The sequence below is a fragment of the Lithobates pipiens genome, unplaced genomic scaffold (genome assembly GCF_037356315.1).
Source record: "Lithobates pipiens isolate NorthernLeopardFrog02 unplaced genomic scaffold, aLitPip1_a1.2 Scaffold_19, whole genome shotgun sequence".
NCBI classification, from domain to species: domain Eukaryota; kingdom Metazoa; phylum Chordata; class Amphibia; order Anura; family Ranidae; genus Lithobates; species Lithobates pipiens.
The window spans coordinates 547,502,582-547,527,151 of record NW_027507764.1 but is presented as its reverse complement, the minus strand read 5'-3'; the positions used below and the strand labels follow the sequence as shown (position 1 = coordinate 547,527,151).

Sequence of the window (24,570 nt, the reverse complement as noted above, 5' to 3'; positions counted from 1 at the left end):
GTGATTCAATTAAAACGTGAAACTCATATATTTTATATAGATGCGTTACACACAGAGTGATAGATTTCAAGCATTTCTTTCTTTTAATTTTCATGATTATGGCTTACAGCTGGTGAAAACCCAAAATTCTGTATCTCAGAAAATTTGAATATTACATATGACCAATAAAAAAAAAAATAATAATAATATTTTTTAAATAAAAAAATGTAAAAAATGTTAATACAGAAATGTTGGCTTATTGAAAAGTATGTACAGTATAGTATGCACTTAGTACTTGGTCGGGGTTCCTTTTGCATGAATCAATGCAGCGTGGCATGGAGGCGATCAGCCTGTGGCACTGCTGAGGTGTTATGGAAGCCCAGGTTTCTTTGATAGAGGCCTTCAGCTCATCTGCATTGTTGGGTCTGGTGTCTCTCATCTTCCGTTTGACAATACTCCACAGATTCTCTATGGGGTTTTTGAAACCAGGGCTTCCATAACACCTCAGCAGTGCCACAGGGCTGGTCATCTCCATGCCACGCCGCATTGATGCAGTAATTCATGCAAAAGGAGCCCCGACCAAGTATTGAGTGCATATTATACTGTACATGGACATACTTTTCAGTAAAGCCCCATACACACTATCAGATTGTCTGCTGATTTTTTCCTTCAGGTTTACCAAAACCATGTAGTACAAGGGCCTGCCTGATTGCATACACATTGAAACCCCTAAGGTTTGAACTCATATTATATGGTTTTGGTAAATCTGATGGAAAAAATCAGCAGACAATCTGATAGTGTGTATGGGGCTTTAGCCAACATTTTTTTATTTTTTTTAAATATTTATTTTAATTTATTTTTTATTTTTATTTTTTTAATTGGTCTTGTGTAATATTCAAATTTTCTGAGCTACTGGGTTTGGGTTTTCACTAGCTGTAAGCCATAATCATCAAAATTAAAAGAAAGAAATAATTGAAATATATCACTATGTGTGAAGCGCATCTATATCAAATATATGAGTTTCACTTTTTGAATTACTGAAATAAATGAACTTTTTGACAATTTTCTAATTTTATAAGATGCACCTGTACCTATTGACACTGTTTGTGAGTATATATATCATTTGCTTATCAAAGTGTGTATGAAGGTAATGCACTAGGCCAGGGCGCCATCTGTCTGTTTGTTTAGTGCTGCATTGCGAAGAGACACCCACAGTCCTAGGAGGATGGCAAGGTATTGCAGCGCCAGGCAGACCATAGGTTCGAAGAGTGGATAACCTACCAAACGCTAAGCACCACATTCGAGCGCAGGAGTTAGCTTGTACTGTTATTTGATGTAACGACCAGAGTAGGGGATACAGAATTGTCACATGTCAAAGGAATTGATGAAAGATATAGCAGTAGACTGGAGGGAAGGTAGGAGACACGGGTCTCTGGGGAGGTGAGTATAAAAGCCATTGGTGTGCACCCCAGAGCACAAACACACATGCGTCTATCAGCAGAGCTGATATATTTTTTACAATATTTTTTATAATTTTTTTTACCGTTTTTTTAGGAGCCCCGTTATGGGGCTTTTGTGAAATATCAAGGGTCTAAATAGACCCCTGATGTCTCACTTTTGAAAACAGAAGAAGAAACTGAGGACAGAGATTCTCCAGTCCCTTTCTCTGCAGCCTGCAGTAAACATAGTTTACTATGCTTCATTTAAGAATGAAGACAGGAGCGATCAGTGCAGATCACTCACTGTGTTCATTCAGAAAAGGAAGGCCAGTTAACTAGGTATTTACCAGCCCCTTCCCCGCCCGGAGAGGAGGGAAGCTGGCAGCAGTGCAAGGGGGTGACGGGAAGCAGGGGGAATCGGCACCGCATGGGGTAATAAGGGTGTGCCCAGGCACCCTATGCGTACACCTAAGCCCTAAGTCCCCTTCTTTTGCTGGGGCTTTTATTCTGTATTTTTTGCTAATCTGATCGGGTTGTTTTAAAGTGGTTGTAAACCCTTACAACACACTTTTTGCTACAGGCAATCAGCGGAACAAGTAATGATGTACAGGTATGTGACTTTGCACTAAAGGGCTGCCCTGCCGCAGCCGCAGTACATGTACATGGGACGGCTCTTAAGCGGTCAAGGTATAACAAAAGGCAAAAAAACATATTTCTCTGTTTATATAAAGGTCAGGTTAATATAACCCAACAGAGGGTTCTCCTTTGCGGTGTAAAGGTTGACTCTGTGTACCCTGATGTAAAAGGGAACATTGTGGACCCTGATGAAAAAGGGAACATTGTGGACCCTGATGAAAAAGGGAACATTGTGGACCCTGATGAAAAAGGGAACATTGTGGACCCTGATATAAAAGGGAACATTGTGGACCCTGATGAAAAAGGATACATTGTGGATCCTGATGTAAAAGGGAATAGGGATGAGCTTCGTGTTCGAGTCGAACATACGTTTCGGCTCGAACATCGGCTGTTCCCCCGTTCGGCGAATTCCGAACGTTATGGGCCGTTCGCGCCAAATTCGTGTGGCGCTCACGGCCCACAATGCACTGCGATAGCGCAGTGCATTGCTGGCTCATGATTGGCCAAGCATGCACTGTGATCCCGCATGCTTGGCCAATCACAGCGACGGCAGCAAGGAGAGCCATGATCCTGCCAATCATAGCTCAGGCTGTGTAGTACACGCCCCACACTATATAAGGCCGCCAGTGCGGCGGCCTTGTGTAGTGTTTTGGCGTCTGAAGCAGTTAGTGGGTGTTCTGTGTACCTTCAACACAGTAAACACCGATCGTTATCGGCTGATTTTTCGATCTTGCTCTTCTGTAGTGGTTGTTGTCTGCGTGCCCTGACCACAGTATACACCGCTATATTCACCTATAGAGCCATCTGCCATCTGCAGGAGTTATTGGAAGTTGTGTGTGCCTCCAGCACAGCACAGTATACATTTGTATTTACCCTTTATTGCTGGTGTTCTATAATAAAGGCATCTGCAGGAGTTAGTGGGTGTCGTGTGCCTCCAGCACAATATACACCTGTATCTACCCTTTATTTCTGTTCTCTAATAGAGCCATCTGCAGGGCGTAGTGGGTGTTGTGTGTCTCCAGTACAGTATACCCCTTTATCTACCCTTTATTGCTGGTGTTCTATAATAAAGGCATCTGCAGGAGTTAGTGGGTGTTGTGTGCCTCCAGCACAATATACACTACCCAATTGCTGTTTTACCCAACTCCCTTCAGGCCATTACCATGTCTGGAAGGCCAGCAAGGAGAGGCAGACAGGCTCGAGCCGATAAAAGAGGGCAAACAGGCTCTGTGTCTAGAGACAACAGTGCTGGTCGTGGACGCGGTGCATTATCATCAGCACATGGCCATGGGACACGCTTGTCCTTCTTTTCGGCAGCTGGACATGTTGAGCCGCAACATGCCAACGACTTGGTAGAGTGGATGACCAAGCCCTCTTCATCCTCCTCATCCTCTCTCACCCAGTCTCAGGGTACTAGCAAAGCAGCTGCCAACGCATCGTCTTCCCTCGTCTCAATGTCATCATCAGTGACTCCTTCCCTAGACCCACCACGTCCTCCTGAGGAGTCTCCTGAACTCTTTGAGCACAGTGTTGGGTACATGCTCCAGGAGGATGCCCAGTGTTTTGTAGGCTCTGATGATGATACTCAGCTAGAGGAAGGCAGTAGCGTGAATGCAGAGAGAGGGGATGCTCAAGAAGGACATCAATCTGGCAGTCATGTTCCACAAGCTGCAGCATACTGCCAGGTTTGCTCCAGTGATGAAGAGGGAGTGGATGATGAGGGCACTGACTCCACGTTGGTAACTGGTAGGAGAGAGGAGGAGGAGGAGGAGGAGAAGGAGGAGGAGGAGGCACATGTCCAACGAGGCAGGATGCCCTCTGGGGGCCAGCTTAGGGGCAGCACACCGACTGAATCACACCGCAGAGCTCCGCCTGTGCAGGGCACTGCCTCTGCGCGTTATTCTAAAAGTTCTTTGGTGTGGGCCTTTTTTGAGACGAGTGCATCAGATCGCACCGCTGCTATTTGCAACATATGTCTCAAGCGTAAATCGCGTGGCCAAAACATCAGCCGCTTGGGCACCACATGCTTGACCAGACATATGTTGACCTGCCATGCAGCTCGTTGGCAAGCGTACCTCAAAGACCCACACCAAAGAACAAAGCGGACCTCTCCTTGCTCCTCATCAGCTGGCATCTCCAACCACACTAGACCTTCAGTCCTCTCTGAAACCTGCTCTGAGAGGAATGAAGGTGTAGAATTAGGTGTGTCACAGCCAATTGCTTCCGGGCACTCTGCTAGCAGTAAACCCACGTCCGATTATAGCAGGCAAATGTCCCTGCCCCAGCTGCTGGACCGGCGAAAGAAGTTCACTTCCAGCCATCCACATGCCCAGCGGTTGAATGCTAGCTTGGCTAAATTGCTAGCACTTCAACTGCTGCCTTTTCAGTTGGTAGACTCGGCCCCCTTCCGTGAGTTTGTACAATGTGCGGTTCCTCAGTGGCAGGTCCCCAAACGCCACTTTTTCTCACGGAAGGCGATTCCGGCTCTCTACCGGCATGTGGAAGGCAATGTCCTTGCCTCGCTGGACAGGGCGGTCAGCGGTAAGGTGCATATTACCGCTGACTCATGGTCCAGCAGGCATGGACAGGGACGTTACCTGTCTTTCACGGCCCATTGGGTCACTCTTCTGGCAGCTGGGAAGGATGCAGGACAAGGTGCAGTAGTGTTGGAGGTTGTTCTGCCACCACGCCTCCAAAATGCTACTATTGGTTGTGACACACCTCTCTCCTCCACCCCCTCCTCTTCTTCCTCCATGGCCTCTTCCAGTGCTCTGTCCTCAGAACCAACGGTGCTCCATAGGCGTTCCAGGGGCTACGCAAGTACGCAGGCAAAACGATGCCATGCCGTGCTTGCGCTGGTTTGTTTGGGGGACAGGAGCCACACTGGGGCGGATGTTTTGTCAGCTCTGCAGGGGCAGGCCAAGAGGTGGTTGACACCACGCCAGCTTAAGCCAGGAATGGTGGTTTGCGACAATGGCACCAACCTCCTCTCCGCCCTCCGACAGGGACAACTGACCCATGTGCCCTGTGTAGCTCACGTCCTTAACCTGGTGGTGCAGCGGTTCTTGGGCAGGTACCCAGGCTTACAGGATGTCCTGAAGCAGGCCAGGAAAGTCTGTGTGCATTTCCGCCGATCATTTAATGCCTGTGCTCGGCTGGCTGAGCTCCAAAAGGAGTTGAACCTGCCAAAGAACCGCCTTATATGTGACATGCCCACCAGGTGGAACTCAACGTTGGCCATGCTGCAGCGGCTGCACATGCAGCAGAGGGCCATCAATGAGTACCTGTGCGACTACGGCGCCAGGACAGGGTCAGGGGAGCTCGTTTTTTTCTCACCATGCCAGTGGGGCATGATCAGGGATGCATGCACTGTCCTGTCACCGTTTGAGGAGGCCACAAGGATGATGAGCAGTGACAGTGCATGCATCAGTGACACTGTACCTCTTGTCCACCTCTTGGAGCATACGCTGCGTGGAATAATGGACAGGGCACTTGAGGCAGAACAGAGGCAGGAAGAGGAGGACTTCCTTGCCTCTCAAGGCCCCCTTTATCCAGACAGTGTTCCTGCTGTGCCACCCATCACACAGGAAGAGGAAGAGGAGGAGGAGGATGATTGTGTCAGCATGGAGGTGGAGGCTGGCACTCAGCATCAGCAGCAGCAGCAGTCTTGTAGGGATGATTTACAGTCCCAAGAAACCCGTGGACTTGTACGTGGCTGGGAGGAGGTAGCTGCGGATCATGTTGTCCTTAGTGACCCAGAGGACTCCGGACCGAATGCCTCAGCTAACCTACGCTGCATGGCCTCCCTGATCCTGCAAAGCCTGCGGAAAGATCCTCGTATTCTTCGGATCAAGGAGAGGGACCATTACTGGCTGGCCACTCTCCTTGATCCACGGTACAAGGGTAAGGTTGCCGACCTTATCTTGCCATCGCAGAGGGAGCAGAGGATGAGACATCTCCCGGATGCATTGCAGAAAGGTCTGTGCAACGCGTTCCCAGAGACTGGGAGGTTACAAACTCCTGGTCCTGGACAACGTGTTGCTGAGGCATTGGTCAGAAGGAGCGGTGGAGAAGGTGGCCGTCTGACTGATGCTTTCAGACAAGTTTTTTAGTCCGCAGCCCCAAGGTATGATCGGTTCCAGCAACCATCGCCAGCGTGTGATTTACATGGTGCAGGAATACCTAGGGGCAAGGTCAGACTTGGACACCTTTCCCACCGAAAATCCTCTGGCTTACTGGGTCTTGAGGATGGATCACTGGCCAGAGCTTGCACAGTATGCAATTGAGTTACTGGCCTGTCCTGCATCCAGCGTTCTTTCGGAACGCACCTTCAGTGCTGCTGGTGGCTTTGTTACCGATCACGGTGCGCCTGTCCACCGAATCAGTTGATCGACTGACCTTCATCAAGATGAATCAGTCTTGGATAACCCACAGCTACCAAGCACCTGAAGCTGATGTAACCGAATAATTTTTTTTGAAATATCACATCCCTTCAAGACTGCCTATGCTGATGCTGAGTGACTGTCCTGTTATGTTGATTGTCTATCCTCTTCCTCCTCCGCTGATATATTGGAAGAACATTTCTGGTTCTGGGTGATGCCATCAGCCCAATTTTTCTGCCCCTGTTTAACAGGGGCGTTTAATTACAATTTTTGATGCAATGCTTTGCAGCAGGGCTAATTCCTGCAATAAAACTAGAGTATATGGGAGAGGTTGCAGTGTCATGGCACCAGCACCAGTGCCTAAGGCCCAATTTTTCTGCCCCTGTTTAACAGGGGCATTTAATTACAATTTTTGATGCAATGCTTTGCAGCAGGGCTAATTCCTGCAATAAAACTAGAGTATATGGGAGAGGTTGCAGTGTGGTGGCACCAGCACCAGTGCCTAAGGCTCAATTTTTCTGCCCCTGTTTAACAGGGGCGTTTAATTACAATTTTTGATGCAATGCTTTGCAGCAGGGCTAATTCCTGCAATAAAACTAGAGTATATGGAAGAGGTTGCAGTGTCATGGCACCAGCACCAGTGCCTAAGGCCCAATTTTTCTGCCCCTGTTTAACAGGGACATGTAATTACAATTCTTGATATAATATTTCACAGGAGGGCCCGTTCCTGTGCCCACCCAGAGTAACTGTGAGGACTTATAGTGTTGTGGCACCAGCACCACAACCACCAAAGGTCAATTTTTCTACCACTGTTCAACAATGGCATGCAATTACAATTCTTGATATAATCGTTCACAGCAGGGCGCTCCAGCGCCCACCAAGAGTCACTTTCAGGGCTTACAATGTTGTGGCAAAACCAACACCTTGTTCCACCATTTCTGCAGAGCATATAGGGCAGGCCCCTACTTTCAAACATCCAACTTACAAACATCTCCTACTTGCAAACGTAAGGAGACAACAGCAAGTGAGATGAAAAAAGATGGACGACAAAACAAATTATACAGGGGTGATAACCCTTCCCTATGTTTTCCAAAAAGCTTAAAAATAGTTTTTTTGACTGGAGCTACACTTTAAAAATGTACCAGTTGAAAATTACAAACAGATTCAACTTAACACAACAAACCTACACAGTCCCTGTCTTGTTTGCACCGCCTGTATACTGCTGTTCTGAGTATATAGGGCCTGGGGGCCACACGCATTTCCTTTTTTCAATATGGGTACGGGGTTCCCCTTAATATGCGTACAAGACCCAAAGGGGCTGGTAATGGCCATGGAGGGCTACCCATGCCATTTTTCTCAATGATTTTCAACCATATTGCAGGAACCAGATATAACATTAAAACCGCAAGCAGTTTTAAATGGTGTTATTTCCGTTAAATGTCATTTTGTGCAGGGACTGTTCTAAACACGGGAAACACGTGGCACTTCACAGGCATACTACAGACACCCCCCAGGCACCATATTTAAAGGAATATTTCACTTTTTTTTTCACTTTAATCGTCATTAAAATCAGTGCTCCCGCCAAAACTGACATTTTTAAAAACATTTTAGGCATTGACCCATGTCCCCTGGGGCAGGAGCCAGGTCCCCAAACCCTTTTTAGGATAGCATATTGCATATTAGCCGTTAAAATTAGCACTTTTAATTTCGAACGTTCGAGTCCCATAGACTTCAATGGGGTTCTAAAGTTCGGACGAATTTGGGGTCCGTTCGAAAGTTCTGGTGCGAACCGAACCGGGGGGTGTTTGGCTCATCGCTAAAAGGGAACATTGTGGACCCTGATGTAAAGGAGAACTCTGTGGACCCTGATGAAAAAGGGAACATTGTGGACCCTGATGTAAAAAGGAACATTGTGGACCCTGATGTAAAGGAGAACTCTGTGGACCCTGATGAAAAAGGGAACATTGTGGACCCTGATGTAAAAAGGAACATTGTGGACCCTGATGAAAAAGGGAACATTGTGGACCCTGATGAAAAAGGGAACATTGTGGACCCTGATGAAAAAGGGAACATTGTGGACCCTGATGAAAAAGGGAACATTGTGGACCCTGATGAAAAGGAGAATGCTGCGGTCTCTGGTGTAAAGGGAAACTGATGTAAGCGAGTCCCTGGTCACTACAGCCCCCTCCCTACTCAAGTGTCCATCGACCTTCCCCCTACATCACAGTCCACAGACACTGCATACGTGGCACAAGAGACGATCAAAGACTGCATACATGCCTCAAGAGCCTGTGGACATGGCTCAGGAGACTAATGCTGGCCATACACTGTATGAAAAACCATCTGAAATTCGGTCATTTAGACAGTTAATTTGTTCTTCGACCAGTTAATGTGCACAAAATCGATAATCGTTGGGATGTTTTTGAGACGAAAAAAAGGACAAGTTTGGAAATTTTCTGCTGAACCAAAGATAAATTGAAAGGTTAATGTGTTTCCCGTCTGAACTGTTTGCACTAGGTATATGTAAAAAAACAAAAAATTTATTAATTTATATCCACTGAATGATTGATCGGTCATTACATGATGGCACTATCGTTTGCTCTCAGGGCCAAATGTTCGTTTTTCAAAAAAGCGGGTGAAGTTACCTGAGTGTCAGTATCTGCTAAACTGTATACAGATGCGAGCAGGGCCGGCTGCAGACCCTAGGATAAGGATCGAGTGGGAAACCCCTGGCTTTGGGCCCCTCTGGCTTTGGCCCCCTCTTGACGCCCTCAGGCAGCCACATGGCTGCCTTATGATGGCGCCGGCCCTGCCTCTGGCACTCACTGGGGAGCCAGGCGAAAGTGGGGGCAGTCACAGATAGCCTCGGCTCTCAGCTCAGCGCTGAGATCTGAAGTCAGATGTCTGTCAGGCAGTTGAATGGATCCTGACTATATTGTTGGGATCCTTCCAGCTGCTCTGCTGCGTCAGCCGAGAACATGCTTTAGCCTGCTGTCAGCTGATTCTGAGTCACAGGAGAGCAAAAGTTCTTGGTCTAACATTTTCTCCTATGTGTGTAAAAGTGCCAAATCCTAGAGAGATAATAAAAAACTGCAAATAATACTAACATTATCATTCCAAGGAACGATGTTACATTCATAGAAATACTTTGACTTTTTATAACATTAAAAAGAAAACAAAATGTCTTACCTTTTCCTCCAATAGGGCCAATTTTACCTATCAGCCCTTGGCCACCCAAGTACCCAATTTCTCCTTTAGCACCTGAAATATAAAACATGTTAACAATACAAAAAAAAAATGCAAATCACTTAAACACACCAATCCTTTTGAACCACACGTTTTATTTAGCTCTCATTCACACTACTTAGCACAATATCCGGCATTTTACATTGCAGGGCAATCCATTTATTTTAATGGGCTATCCTGCTTGCAATAAACAAGCTAATGTACCTTTTTTGAGCACTGTGCATTTTTTTTTGTATAAATTATTTTTATTAAAGTTAAATGCCAACAAAACAATCACAAGCTGTACAGTACAATGTTAGCAGTGTCATCATTGTTAATCACCATTCTTAATGATTCCTTTATTCGCTGTGGATCACTCTTACTTCATATCTTTTCTTACATCTGTATTTTAAAGAAAGCACTGTGCATTTTTTTAGCTGAGGTCAAAGATTCGCCAGTCCCTTTCTCTACACTGGACAGTGAATGAATGGGAAGCACTCTGTGCTGAGTGGCTTTCTATTCATTCACAAATGGAAGCATAGTAAACCATTGACTATGCTTCAGTTATGAATGAACACAGTGAGTGATCAGTGTTCATTCAGAAAAGGATAAAGGCCCCTTCTCTCCTGCTCTCCATCCTGAAACATCCCCTTGTATGTCAACAGCAGCAGTCAGAGGATAGGAGGGTAGCCAAAATTCCTGCTGGTGGGGGGGGGGTGGCCTGCAGCAGGGGGGATATGCACAGCCCAGTGTGCCCAGGCGCACCTGCCACACTTTATGCGCATGACTATGGTGTGGGCAGTTCACAATGTGGGGACAAGGATGAGCACACACTCATGCCCATAGAGGCCGACAGAGGCATATACCAAAACATGGAGTTGATGTTAAGGTGGCACACTCCGTAAATGAGCGTCACTTCTTCAGAAAGACATTCTGTGGCACAGTTCTAGAACTTTTATACTCTGTATACTATGGATTACAGTTCCACATTACACATTGCTTATTTTCCCTTGCAGCATTTCTGATCCAGTGCCACGTGACATGCACCAATCTCCACCAGCCCAGTTACCCGTCACCTCATCCCAGTGACATTGATCCATATGTTCAATACATAAATGTGATTAGACTTAACTCCCAGGAAGTTCAAAGGAAGCTCCACTCCTTACATGCTCAATGCTTATTCTCACCTGAGGCCTCACTCACTCACTGAGGCTCCTTCACTACCAGGGTCTTCTGTCACCTATGCCAAGTCACCTCCACTTCCTGACTGGCTGGCTGCTATATGTATATAGACACTAGTACTGTAGTCATTAGCAATATAGCCATCTCGGGTTAGCTCAACCGCACATTAAAGTTTAGTACTACTTCTCTTGAATTGTCTTGTCCCCTGGTGTTATATGCCTTGCATGTACCCCTTTATGTATGATTTCAGACCAGGCAAAATATGTTAACAACAAAGTTATTTTACTAAAGTTTTTTAAGTTTAAATATTATTACAGCTTGATTGTTCCCAGACATCCATTCCTCTCACAACGTGCTATCTTTCGATGCCTCCTGCTCATTGAGGTAGTCATACCTTTAACCTTTTTGCGCCAGCGGTATGCATATATGCAGCCCCTCAGTGGGTGGGCCTTAACGCCAAGAGGCCACAAATATGTGTATCACAATGTAAACAGAGCTTACGGTGGCTAACGGAAATCTCCCAATCTTTACTTGTGATTGGGAGCTTTCTGATCATGTGATCGCTGTGATAGCCAATCACATCGGTCACATGATCAGAAACCTCTTAGGTCAATAGGAGGCGCCGTGCTAAGGGGTGAAATTGTAGTAAAAGTTCTTATCCTTAAAGTCCTTTGAACACAAGCCCACAAGTCCTTGAACCCCAACTGGGTTCCCGCTAAGGGGTAATCTTGCAGTAAAATGTTGATCACATGTTCAGTATCACACTGATTACCTTCCTATACATGAAGAGACCTCGACACAGCAACTAGAAGCGGTTCTGTCTTTTATACATTTGCCCCAGCAAAGAGTGGTACCTTCCAAAAAGACCAGGAAAACCTGACCAGCATTGTTAATCCTTGACCCTCAGGAGGCACCAGCTCAGCAGGGTAAAAATAACCAAACAATGCAACAGCCAATAAAAGCACACATGCAATAACCTTTCTGGAAACACCTACTTAGATGTGGGTGACAAGAGAGGTAAGTATTTACTGTCTTTTTTGGAGCTTTCATTTTAAGACAGACTAAATTTAAAAAGAGACAGTTGGGCTGTGATGAGAATCACTTTGGGACGGGGGGCTGGTGGAGCCCAGCTTAACTTGGAGTGCACTGGAAGCTCCTTGTCCAGCTCCCCCAGTCCCTCCTATGTGTGTCTATTAGGGGCCCAGGGTGATAGGGAGCCCCAGTTGGGTATGCCTAGCCCAACTCACCGTACAACCACATCGGACTCAGTATTTCCTTTTGACACTGTTGTTCTGGATTCTGTGTCTGTGGTTTGTGTTGAAAGAAGGAAGGGGCTCTTTTCATATGGGACATTAATGTTTGTGAGCAATATCCTTCAAGAAATGTATGAAGATGAATAACTTCACCTTTAAGACTGCTACACTCTTGTAGGAGTGTTTTTTTTTTTTTTACAGACCATTGCTAGATAGTTTGAGGTGGAGTGGGGGTTGTTATACGTTTGTTAAGTGCCTGTATCCCATTGTTCTATTGTGTCTGTCTGCCTTGGGAGGGGGGAATCCCTCCAACAGCCCTCCCTGCAGATAAGGTGGTCTATTGTTGAAATGTTTGAATACCTGTGTGTCTCTTATTGCAGATTGGACTGTTTACCCCACTCTGAATCATTATGCAAAGGGAGGTGGAAGTTATATATCCCTTTGTACCTGTGTTTGAATAAACAGTCTTATGTTTCCCCCCTACACTGAGTTACGGCTAGTGACTGGGTGGGCTACGGGGTCTTGTATTGGGCTGGTACCGGACAAAAGAAGCATTTACGGCAGACATAATCCTGTTGAGGATGGAGGTCCGTGACATGGGCTATGCAAGGAGTACAAGTTGTGCTAACCAGGGGAATCAATATATGTAACCTAGCCTCAGACAAACATAAAAGGTGCTATGCTCCTCATTTCTTACAAAAAATAGGGAATTCGTTACGGAGAGCTGCATCATTATAAAGCAATATCTAACCGTGCGACTCATTGTTTCCATAGCAACATAATGAAGATATTTAACTGCATAACATATATTAATTTGATCCAAAACTAGGTTCCACATTCTGTACAGCTGGAAAAATCATGATGCGATCAAACAATACTGAGCCCTCTGGACCCTATAAAGGTGATATGCTATCAGATTTTTGTGGATGGCCCTTAGTTCATCCACCAAGGTGTCTTTCTCCATATAGCAGTATCTTGATGAGGTGTACTTTTTTTTATTTTTATTTTTTGCTCTGTTGTTTTGATACTGCTCAAGTATCCATTAATGCACAGCCAGTGGTATGGCCCATTCTGTCCGTCTGCAGCTTGTCACATGGTCATCGGGCTATGACTGATCGTGCATGTAAGCATGGGTGCACTCATGTTAAACCAAAACAGATGCATTAGCATGCATCCGAGATGATGGGTGTGCACATTGTAGGGTGTTAAAATCTTCCTTTCTGGTGGCTGGGGATGTGTATTTTTACAAGCTATCTTGTGCATAATATTGCTGTTACTCTGATTACAGGTGACATGGATCATCTGATTGCGCTTTTCTCCAGCTCATTGCCGACTTTTCCTGTCCCTGTTATTCACTTTACCTGCTGCCTACCTTGACCTTCACTTAGACCCCAACTTTTCTCATGCTTGCCGCCTGCTTCGACCTTTGCCTGGACATTGACTACTCTTGTAAATAGCCCACTACCGTTTGAATAGCTTTACAGGTCTTATGGATCAGCAAAAAGGGGGGGAATTGTTATAAAAGTAAAAAAAATCCGGCCTTCAATAAACAGACCAGTGGATCTTGCGGTAATTGGGATAGCAACACCCTTTGTACGGGGTCCTGGGCAATGCCTATTCTCCCCATCTAGTAAAATGCTGAGCTTGAGAGGACAAAAACATAGGATTTTTATAACAGCTTACCTGTAAAATCCTTTTCTTGGAGTACATCATGGGACACAGAGCACCATAGTAATCACTATGTGGATATATAGTCACCTTCAGGTGATGGACACTGGTATACCCAATACAGGAAGTTCACTCCCTATATAACCCCTCCTTCTTCCAGGAGTACCGCCGTTTTTGTAGCAAAGAAATATATCTAAACCCCAAAAAGAGGGGAGGGACCTCTGTGTCCCATGATGTACTACAAGAAAAGGTTTTTACAGGTAAGTTGTTATAAAAATCCTAGTTTCTTTATTGTACATCATGGGACACATAGCCATAGTTATTAATGGGATATCTCATAACAATGTTATTTGAGGGGAGGGAGAGACAACCCGCAGGGTACCCTCAGACTTGAGGATTTATACTGCTGCCTGTAGCACACTGCGCCCGAAGGCAATATCCTCATGCTTCCTTACATTCACCTGATAATATTTGGTGAATGTATGTACTGAAGACCAAGTTACGGCCTTACAGATCTGAGCCATGGAGGCCTGGTGACGCACTGCCCAAGACTGCACTAACTGACCTGGTAGAGTGGGCTTTGACTTGAAAAGGGGGAGTCCTATCCCTTAAATCATAATTCTGAATTATAACTTGCCGAATCCACTTAGTGACAGTGGATTTCGATGCTGCCTGTCCTTTCTTAGGACCCTCTGGCAGAATAAATAAGACATCAGTCTTCTGAATCTGAGCAGTCGTCTTTAAATAGACTTTGACCTCTCTCACCACATCACATCAAGACAATGTAGTGACTTTTCTTCCCTGGAACATGGTTTTGGAAAAAATGATGGCATGACAATATCTTGGTTCAGGTGAAAACCTGAGACCACTTTTGGCAAAAAATATGGACGAGGCCGTAACACCACTCTGTCCTCATGAATAATCAAATATGGCTCTTCACAAGAAAGAGCAGCCAATTCCGAAAAAAAACTCTTTGCTGAGGATATAGCAACCAAGAACAGCAGCTTCCTTGTCAGAAGGACTAAGAAAATTTGCTGTATCTGTTCAAATGGCTGTTTTTGGAACACTGACAAAATTAAGTTCAAGTCCCAAGGGTTCAAATGTGATCTAACTGGTGGATTTAGGAATGTGTAGCAAGCGGTATTTGAAATAAGACCAATAAAGCTGAGACTTGGCCTTTAATAGTACTAAAGGCCAACTTCATCTCTACCCCTAATTGTAAAAAGGCAAGAATTCTGCCTATAATATATCTCTGAGGGTGCCAACCCTTGAATTCACACCAGGAATCATAAGCCCTCCAGACTCTATAATATATAGTTCTGGAAGCTGGCTTGCTTGCATTAATCAGAGTAGAGATAACTGACCTGGAAAGCCCACATTTCTTCAGAATGTGGGTTTCAATAGCCAAGCCGTTAAATTTAGCGTTCATAAGGTAGGATGGAATATCGACCCCTGTGAGAGTAGGTCTGGCCGTAGTGGAAGTGCCAATTGATCCTCCACTGCCATCTTTACGATCTCTGCATACCATGACCTTATAGGCCATGCTGGTGCTATCAGAATTACCAGATTTCTTTCCAGCTTGATTCTGCAAAGAAGTCGAGGTAGCAATTGAATAGGGGTAAATGCATAGATCAGTGAGACCTGATCCCACGGGGTCACCAACGTATCTATTCCGTATGCGAGTGGATCCCTTGTCCTGGACACAAAGTTGACTAACTTCATGTTGAATCTGGAAGCTAGAAGATCTACATCTGGAGTCCTCCATCTTTTGCAAACAGCCCGAAAAATGTCAGGGTGAAGAGACCATTCCCCCTGGGAATAACTGCTGGTGACTCAGGTAGTCCGCCTGCCAATTCCCTCCTCCCGGAATGAAGACTGCCGACAGGCACGGAACATTCCTTTCTGCCCAAGTTAGAATATGGTTCAACTCTGTCTGCATTGCAAGACTCTTGGTGCCCCCTTGGTGATTCATATAGGCCACCTCTGTGGCATTGTTGGATTGGATCCTAACAGGACAATACCGTAACCTGGAAGTCCAGGCCTTCAGAGCCAGATGGACTGCCCGAATCTCTAGGATATTGATGGGCAAGGCTCTTTCGGTTCTTGACCACTGTCCCTGAACAGTTGTCTATTCTAGTACTGCTCCCCAGCCTGAAAGGCTGGCGTCTGTCGTTACCACTTTCCATATAACTGGTTTGAAGGATTTTCCTTTCAGCAGATTCTGGGTTAGTAACCAGAAATTGAGGCTTTGGGACGCCCTTGGGGACAGCTGCATTGGCAAGCTTGGATTGTTTTGTTCCAAGCAGATAGAATACTGTTTTGCAACTGTCTCGAATGGAACTGGGCATAGGGAACTGCTTCAAATGAAGCCACCATCTTTCCTAACAACCTCATGCAAAGGCGAATGGAGGGATCTCCTTTTGACCTGACCATCCACACTCTCTTATAGAGTTTATTTTTGCCTGAGGCAAGAACGCCTTTTTCTGGGCTGTATCTATGATCAGACCCAAATACTCTAGCTTTTTTAATGGTTTTAAGGAAGACTTCTCTAGGTTGAGAATGCAACCCAGACTTTTCAGGTAATTGGGTGTAATGCATACACTTTGCTTCAAACGAGCCACCGATTGGTCTATTAGCAATAGATTGTCTAGGTACACCAAGACTGTTATGCCCTGTGCCCTTAACCTGGCTAGAGGTGGGACCAGTAATTTTGTGAACACGCGGGGTGCCGTGGCTAGCCCGAAGGGCAAGGCTACAAACTGAAAGTGCTGCTGTTCTACTTCGAAACCGCAGAAACCTTTGGTGAGCGGAAAATATAGGGACATGCAGATATGCATCCCTGATGTCGATAGAAGTTCTCCTCCTTGTAGTATAGAAACTACTGACCTGATCGACTCCATGCGAAAGGAGCGGATCTTCAGGAAGCGATTGATTCTTTAGATCTAGAATGGGTCTGACATCTCCATCTGGTTTTTTGTTACCGTAAAGAGGTTTGAATAAAACCCCTAACCTTGCTCTTCTGTGTGGATCTGTATTATCACCCCCTGAGCTAGTAATCGGTCTAATGCCTGAAACAGAGATTGCCTTTTTCCGGGATCTTTGGGAATGTTTGATCTCAGAAAACGAGACGGTGGAAACTCCCGAAATTCTAGTTTGTATTGTAGAGACACTGTGGAGATGACCCATCTGTCCTGAATTTCCTCTTGCCAGACTTCTGAGTATTGCAGAAGTCTTCCCCCTACTCTGGCGAGGGGGGGCGGCTCTTCATAATGAGGCTTTAGTATTCTGCTTTGCAGATTTCTGGCCCATGGTCTTCTTCTGTGCCTGGGCCTGACCCTGAGGCTTTCCTCTAGAGTCTGACAGTGGAGGCCATCACCACTGCCTAGAGGCGGATGCCCCTGGCGCAGGGGAAAGAGCCTGTTTAAATGAAGGAAGTACTTTCTTTTAACTGGCAAAAGAGTACTCTTCCCACTAGAAATCGTTTGGATGTATTTGTATAAATCCTCCCCAAATGGTCGATCCCCATGAAAAGGGAAACCAGTCATAAGCCTTTTGCAAGGTGCTTCGGCTGACCAATTTTTTAACCACAGGGTCCTACGCATGTGTACTAGCACAAGCGCAAGGCGGGACGCCTGATGAATAGAATCTTTCATGGCGTCTTTGGCAAAACATAGAGCCTTTGGTAATTCGGCTAAATCGGGGGCCTGTTGTGCAGGAACTTCATTAAGGGCCTGTTGTGCAGGAACTTCATTAAGGGCCTGTCTAAACTGGTCCCTTAGGGACTGCCCGCTATTATACGTTGGTACTTTGAAGAGGAATATCATTGTTATGGGAGCAGCTAGCTGCCATAATCCCAGTATCCTCTTCTTCAGCGGGCGGTTCACTTTCAGATAAAAGTGGTCTCTGCAGCGAATTCGCCATAAGATCACTTTTATCGGTGGCGGGAGAGGGGCCCCCCTCCCACCATGCTCCGGTAACCTCCACCCCTTACCAGAGCCACCGGCAGTGGCGGAGGCGATCGGTGCTCTTCCTTGTTATGTATGGAGCTGAGTGAGGGGAAGATGGGCCCTGCTCGGCTCCAGACCATTGCAGGGCGGAAGCAACGTCAAAACGTTACGTCCGCCCATAGCTCTTAAAGCAACATTTATTTTTATTTTTTTCAAACAGCATTTTTTTTTTATTGCATTTTAGTGTAAATATGAGATCTGAGGTCTTTTTGATCCCAGATCTCATATTTAAGAGGTCCTGTCATGCTTTTTTTTTTTTATTACAAGGGATGTTTACATTCCTTGTAATTGGAATAAAAGTGACAACATTTTTTTCTTAAAAGAACAGTGTAAAAATAAAAGTAAAAAAAAAAAAAAAAAAAATATATATATATAAAATCTTTTAAACGCGCCCCGTCCTGCCAAGCATACGCGAGTAGCACCTGCATATGAAAACGGTGTTCAAACCACACATGTAAGGTATCACCATGATCGGTAGAGCGAGAGCAATTATTCTAGACCTAGGCCTTCTCTGTAGCTCCAAACATGCAACCTGTAAAAAAATGTAAACGTCGCATATGGAAATTGTTAAGGATAAAGTTTTGTCGCCATTCCACGAGCGGGCACAACTTTGAAGCATGACATGTTGGGTATCAATTTACACATCATCTTTCACAATATAAAAACAAATTGGGCTAACTTTACTATTCTTACTTATTCTTTAACTCAAAACAGTGTATTGTTTTCCATATATATTTTTTTCTAACACTATAGAGAATAAAATGGCGGTCGTTGACAGAAAGCATTGCAACGACCACCATTTTATTCTCTAGGGTGTTAGAAAAAAATATATATATAATGTTTGGGGGTTCTAAGTAATTTTCTAGCAAAAAAAATGATTTTAACTTGTAAACAACAAGTTTGAAAAATAGACCTGGTCTTAAAGTGGTTAAAAAAAACAGCATTTTTGCTTTAACATGATTGGAGGATGGAAGTCAGCAGAGCTTCTGCTCATTTATTAAGCTCTGGAGCAACTGCACTTGCAGAGTGCAGTTGTCAATTTGCCTTTATCAAAGTGTCATCGGCATAAAGAGCAATCCGATCTTTACCAGTATGCCTACAAAAACCCACAATATCAAGGGATTTCCGAATGGCAAAAGAAAGTGGCTCTAGGGCCAAACCAAAAAGGAGAAGGGATAAGGGACATCCCTGCCTAGTTCCACAAGAGAGGGAAAAAGTATCTGATAGTACCCCATTCACTTGTACATGGGCCTTAGGAACTGAATACAAGAGGTTTATGCACTGAATAAAACGGGGACCAAATGAAATTTAAGCAGCATATGCCATAGGAAATTCTACTTCAGGCTATCCAAAGGCCCTATTACTCATACTAATAGATGGAACTTGCAGAGCTGGACAATGTACCGTATTTATCGGCATATAACACGTGTTGGCATATAACACGCACCGCAAGTTTAGGAGGGAATTTTAAGGAAAAAAACTTTTAGGAGGGAAGTTTAAGGAAAAAAAACTTACATTTAAATGCCCATCAATGCAGCCTTGTCAGTGTCATTTGCAGCCTTGTCATGCAGCCTGTCCATCATTGCACCCTTGTCAGTGTCATATGCAGCTTTGTCATGCAGCCTTGTCCATCATTGCAGCCTTGTCAGTGTCATATGCAGCTTTGTCATGCAGCCTTGTCCATCATTGCAGCCTTTTCAGTGTCATATGCAGCTTTGTCATGCATCCTTGTCCATCATTGCAGCCTTGTCAGTGTCATATGCAGCTTTGTCATGCAGCCTTGTCCATCATTGCAGCCTTGTCATGCAGCCTTGTCCATCGTTGTCCCGTGGTCAGTGTAATTTTCAGCCTTGTCAGTTTTATTTTCAGGTTTTATTTTTAAAAATAACGGTAGTTCTCGGCCGCCTTCGGCCGTTCTCAACGACTTTCGGCCGTTCTCGGCGGCTTTCGGCCCTTCTCAGCAGCTTTCGGCCGCCTTCGGCCATTCTCGGCGAAAGCCACAGAGAAGGGCCGAAGGTGGCTGAAAGCCGCCCAGAGGCTCAAAAATCATGGAGGATCAGTGTATAACACGCACCCGCGATTTTCCCCTGATTTTAAGGGGAAAAAAGTGCATGTTATACGCCGATAAATACGGTAACTTTGTAAAAATTGCCATACCTAAACTTAATTTTTAAAATTCCACTCCACCTAAACACAGTAAAAATATTCTACAAATGTATTTTACCTTTTGATCCTTTAGGACCTTCTTTTCCCGGTTTTCCAATCTCACCAATATCCCCATTTTCACCAACATCGCCTGAAAAAAAAAATGTAGGATTTAAAGAGGAAGCACAAAAATGAATACACAACATATTGAGAATCCATTTTGGAAGAAATAAATGCAAGTGGGACTTTATATGAGCCGTAGACCATCCAGTACACAAGACTCCATCCCCGATAATTGATAAAGAGAAAGGGAAGGGGGGCAAAAGTGGAAGGTGGGACTTTATATGAAACAAGATACTTGGGGTATATTAATTCAATTAGTATTATATATTAAATTTCTAATTTATTGGGAACACACCAAATGATAGTACAATGGGTGTATTAATAATAAGTCAGTATGTAATAAACAAAATTAGGCAATATAATAATCAGCATAGCACAATAAAATTCATAATACAATGGTATTGTTACACATAATAAATAATGAACAAAGAGGACATTCCAAAGTGTGTATACAATAATAACCAATAATTTGAATTGATGATTGCAATAAATCAAACCCATACTAGAATCATGGTTAGTGGGGCATAGCATCCAATAGTAAAAAGCTTGACGCGTTTCTTGGATTGTCTCCACTCATCAGGAGCAGCTGTATATTGAAAACACCTGTGATAGATAATATATTAATAATAATAATAATCAATGGTAATTGATTATAAGCATAGGAAAAGGGGGAGCATAACAATAGTCCTAACCACTCTTACCTAGGGATCGCAAGTAATATATATAGTAGATGGTAACGGTGATAAAAATCGGAGGCGCTGGGAGTTGTATATTGGCATCCCCCCGAAAGCTGAGGTAACATCCAAAATCGGCAACCGGGCATAAAATAAGATAAATAACCCATTGAGGATGGGGTTCACTCTGCCAAAACCAAAAGTAATGGGAGTGAGCCCAAGAAACTAGTGAAGGCAGAAAATAGAAAATTGTAAGTGCAGTTGGGAAAGAAGGACTAGTTGGCAGACTGGTGGAAGGAAGAAACAAAGGTGAGTAAAAAAGAAAAAACTGGAAATGAACCAAAATAGCCACCCCACAAGGGGGGAATTGTGCATCGTGTGAAATAAGACAGAAAGCAAAAAAGTGAAAAACCACCGTAAGATCACATTGGAGAGAGCAGAGTTCATAATTACCTGAAACTGCACGGAAGAATGTAAAAGATAAGCAAGGACAGATTAAGTTATAATTCTATTATGGGTTTGATTTATTTCAATCATCAATTCAAATTATTGGTTCTTACAGAGGAAAAACGTACTTTTCCATCCGTCATCGGGTGAGAACGGACTCTGCGGTCCATCGTCATCCGATCTCCCATAGGGGAGAGCGGCGCTCTGACAGGTCCGTCCCTGCACAGAGTGCAGAGACGGACCTGTCATCTTCATGCTCAGCGGGGATCGACAGAGCGATCCCCACTGAGCAAATGGATGTCCACGGGGCGGAATGCATTAAGGTAAAAAACCTTGAGGCTTTAGAACCACTTTAAGCCACTCGGCAAAATGTTTTCTCAGTCATTGCTCTCCCCAATTAATGGACAGCACAGGGGGAATAAGGAGAAAATAAAATGGGATGGAGATCTGTAAGTGAAACTACAGCGAAGGAAGATCAGGTCTCCTGTTCCACCAAACAGAGATGTGATGTGACAGAGCTGTGTAACTCTTATGCCCCATACACACGGTCGGAAATTCCGATTGGATTATGTTGGCGGAAAATCTGACAAATTTCCAACAGAAAAAGTTTGAGAGCCGGATCTAAAATCCGATCGTGTGTAGTGAATTCCGACGCACAAAGTGCCACACATGCTAAGAAAAAATTTGGAGACGAAAGCTTTTGGCTACTGGCCTCTACATAGGTCGTACATTTTTTAGTCACCTCATTTCGAACGATCAGATTTTCCAACAACTTTGTGCGACCGTGTGTATGCCAGACAAATTCAGCCAAAATCCGTCGGAAAAAATCCAGACCCCATACACAACGGCGTAAAATGTGCGATCGGATCTTGTTGTCAGAAAATCTGATTGTGTGTGGGATCCATCTGACTTTTTCCCGTTGGATTTTCCGACGCACAAAGTTTGAGAGCAGGATCTAAAATTTTCCAATGAAATCTGATCGCATAAATTCCGATCGTGTGTAGACAATTCCGACAGACAAAGTGCCACGCATGCTCAGAATAAACTAAAAGATGAAAGCGATTGGCTACTGGCCCGTTTATAGTCCGGACGTACATGTTTGACGTCACCTCATTCAGAACGTTCGGATTATACAGACAACTTTGTGCGACCGTCGGAAAAAATCAGAAGGATTTTGTGGTCAGAATGTCCAACCCGTGTGTATGGGGCATTATGCCTTGTACACACGATAGGATTTGTCGACAACAAAATCCATGGGATTTTTGCCGACGTATGTTGGCTCAAACTTGTTTTGCATACACACGGTCACACAAAGTTGGTCAGAAATTCCGAACGTCAAGAATGCGACGATGTACAACATGTACGACGAGCTGAGAAAAATTACGTCAATAGCCAGTGCTGCTCTTCTGCTTGATTCTGAGCATGCGTGGCACTTTGTGCGTCAGAATTGTGTACACATGATCGGAATTTTCAACAACGCATTTTGTTGTCGGAAAATTTGAGAACGAGATTTCAAATTTTGTGTGATGGAAATTCCGATGGAAAATGTGTGATGGAGAATACAAACGGTCGGAATTTCCGACAACAAGGTCCTATCACACATTTTCCTTCAGAAAATCCGACCGTGTGTACAGGGCATTAGGACTGGATGGACAGAAACACAAATGCTTTGGCAGGTAAAACATAGCCATTATATGTATTTTTTTATTTTTTTTATTTAGCTGTTTGCATGGAGTTCACCTTATATATAATTCTTTTTAACATCTCTTCTCATCCATCTTTACCAGGGCAGCTTGCAGATTCCAGGAGCCGGCCTTTCTTTTTTTTTTTTTTTTTTCAATGCATTTTAAATATTACAACTACGCTATTATTATTACACTGCAAATTTATTTTATGTGTCTGGTGACGCACTATACCTTAGCACTGAGTAATATATTTACATTTATCCAAAAACAGATAGCGGGGCATTTACTGGAAATATTATGAGGCAAGCGGAGAGAAGGAGTTAATTGGGGGATATGCTGGCTCTGGACATCCAAAACAAATTCAATAAATTGCAGGTTCTCTTTAGATGAAATAAAACAGAGCAGGGAAGAGGAACATCGGTTTACAATTGTGCGGGATGTGGGAAACAGAATCACAGACTCTTCAGGAAGTGTGGGCAGCTTGGCACGTTCCTCCTCTCTCACAGTATGAGATGTTATTACACACCACCTTTTAAATAGGAGAGATGGAAGAAAAATATATGTGGGGTTATGTTCTGCTTAAAGTGGACCTGGACTCAGAAAGTGAGTGCTTGCTATCTTAAAGGGTTAGTTCACCTTTACAACAACAACAACAAAAAACTGCCTATGCTGGTACAGGATGTTTGGGGATAAAAGCAAACTGTGCAGCAGAAAAATGCCCTTGCTATAGGTGTAGGATATTTACATACCTCCTGAAGCTAGAATACTCCCAGGATGTTACTTGCTAGGACATTAGTTAGTGAGGCCTAGTCATTGCGGCTCACCACTCACTTTCTACCATTGTAGCCCGAAGGGGCTAAAGACATGCTTTACTTCATGGCCACAGCAAACTTAAATCGGCTTGAAGACTCTGTCAGGTGGCACCACCTGCCAAACGTGCCACAACCACAAGCCAAGCACCTGGCTCTCAGTTGTGGTGAGGTAGTGTAATACAAACTACCCTTGGGATTTAAAAAAAATAAAAAATGGAGACATCCAGGAGGTGGCAGGATCCCCTCCTGAATGCCTGGTAGCCCCTGTTCTACTGCCCTCTGAAATTGTTCCACCAGTCTTTCTCAACTAAGGTCCCACGGAACCCTAGGTTGCTCTAGAGCAGTGGTTCTCAACTCCTGTCCTAAGGACCCACTAACAGGCCAGATTTTAAGTATTACCTTAGAGAGATGCAGACTAGAATACTGCAATCACTGAGCAGAAACTTATATCACTTGTGATGTATTTTAGTTATCTTGCAAACCTGGCCTATTGGTGGGTCCTGAGGAGAGGAGTTGAGAACCACTGCTCTAGAGGTTGTTAGGGGTTCCTTCAGCAATGAGCAATACCTACCTCTCAGATAAGTAACCATTGACAATAGGGTTCTTGTTACGTGTCTTTGAGGGGCCATTCTTCCCAATGACCACAAATGTAATGAGCATTCCATTGGTGAGAGTCCTAAATCGATCAATGGGTGGGAATCCTTTTCATATACTGTTTCATTATCAATATTTAACTCTCATTATTATCATAGTTTTCTCTCTTTATTATTCACTCAAAGTAGCAACAGTTGTAGGCTTTTAACATGGTGTCCATGAAATGGAAACCCATGATCCTATTGTAAAATAAAGTCCATCAAACACATCAATTTGCAGTTGATGTCTCTGAATATGTCCTGTAATTACAAATGTCCAC

At 44.3% G+C, this 24,570-nt stretch overlaps 1 protein-coding gene across 1 annotated transcript in view; it reads right to left on the bottom strand.

Moving 5' to 3' along the window:
* Positions 1-24,570, bottom strand: part of COLEC10 (collectin subfamily member 10) — an 82,074-nt gene that overhangs the window by 24,692 nt on the left and 32,812 nt on the right. The window contains exons 2-3 of the mRNA XM_077493253.1: positions 19,996-20,067; positions 9,626-9,697 (exon numbers count right to left, since the gene is read on the bottom strand). Coding sequence (XP_077349379.1) covers positions 9,626-9,697; positions 19,996-20,067 — 144 coding nt within the window. The remainder of the gene's footprint in view (positions 1-9,625; positions 9,698-19,995; positions 20,068-24,570) is intronic.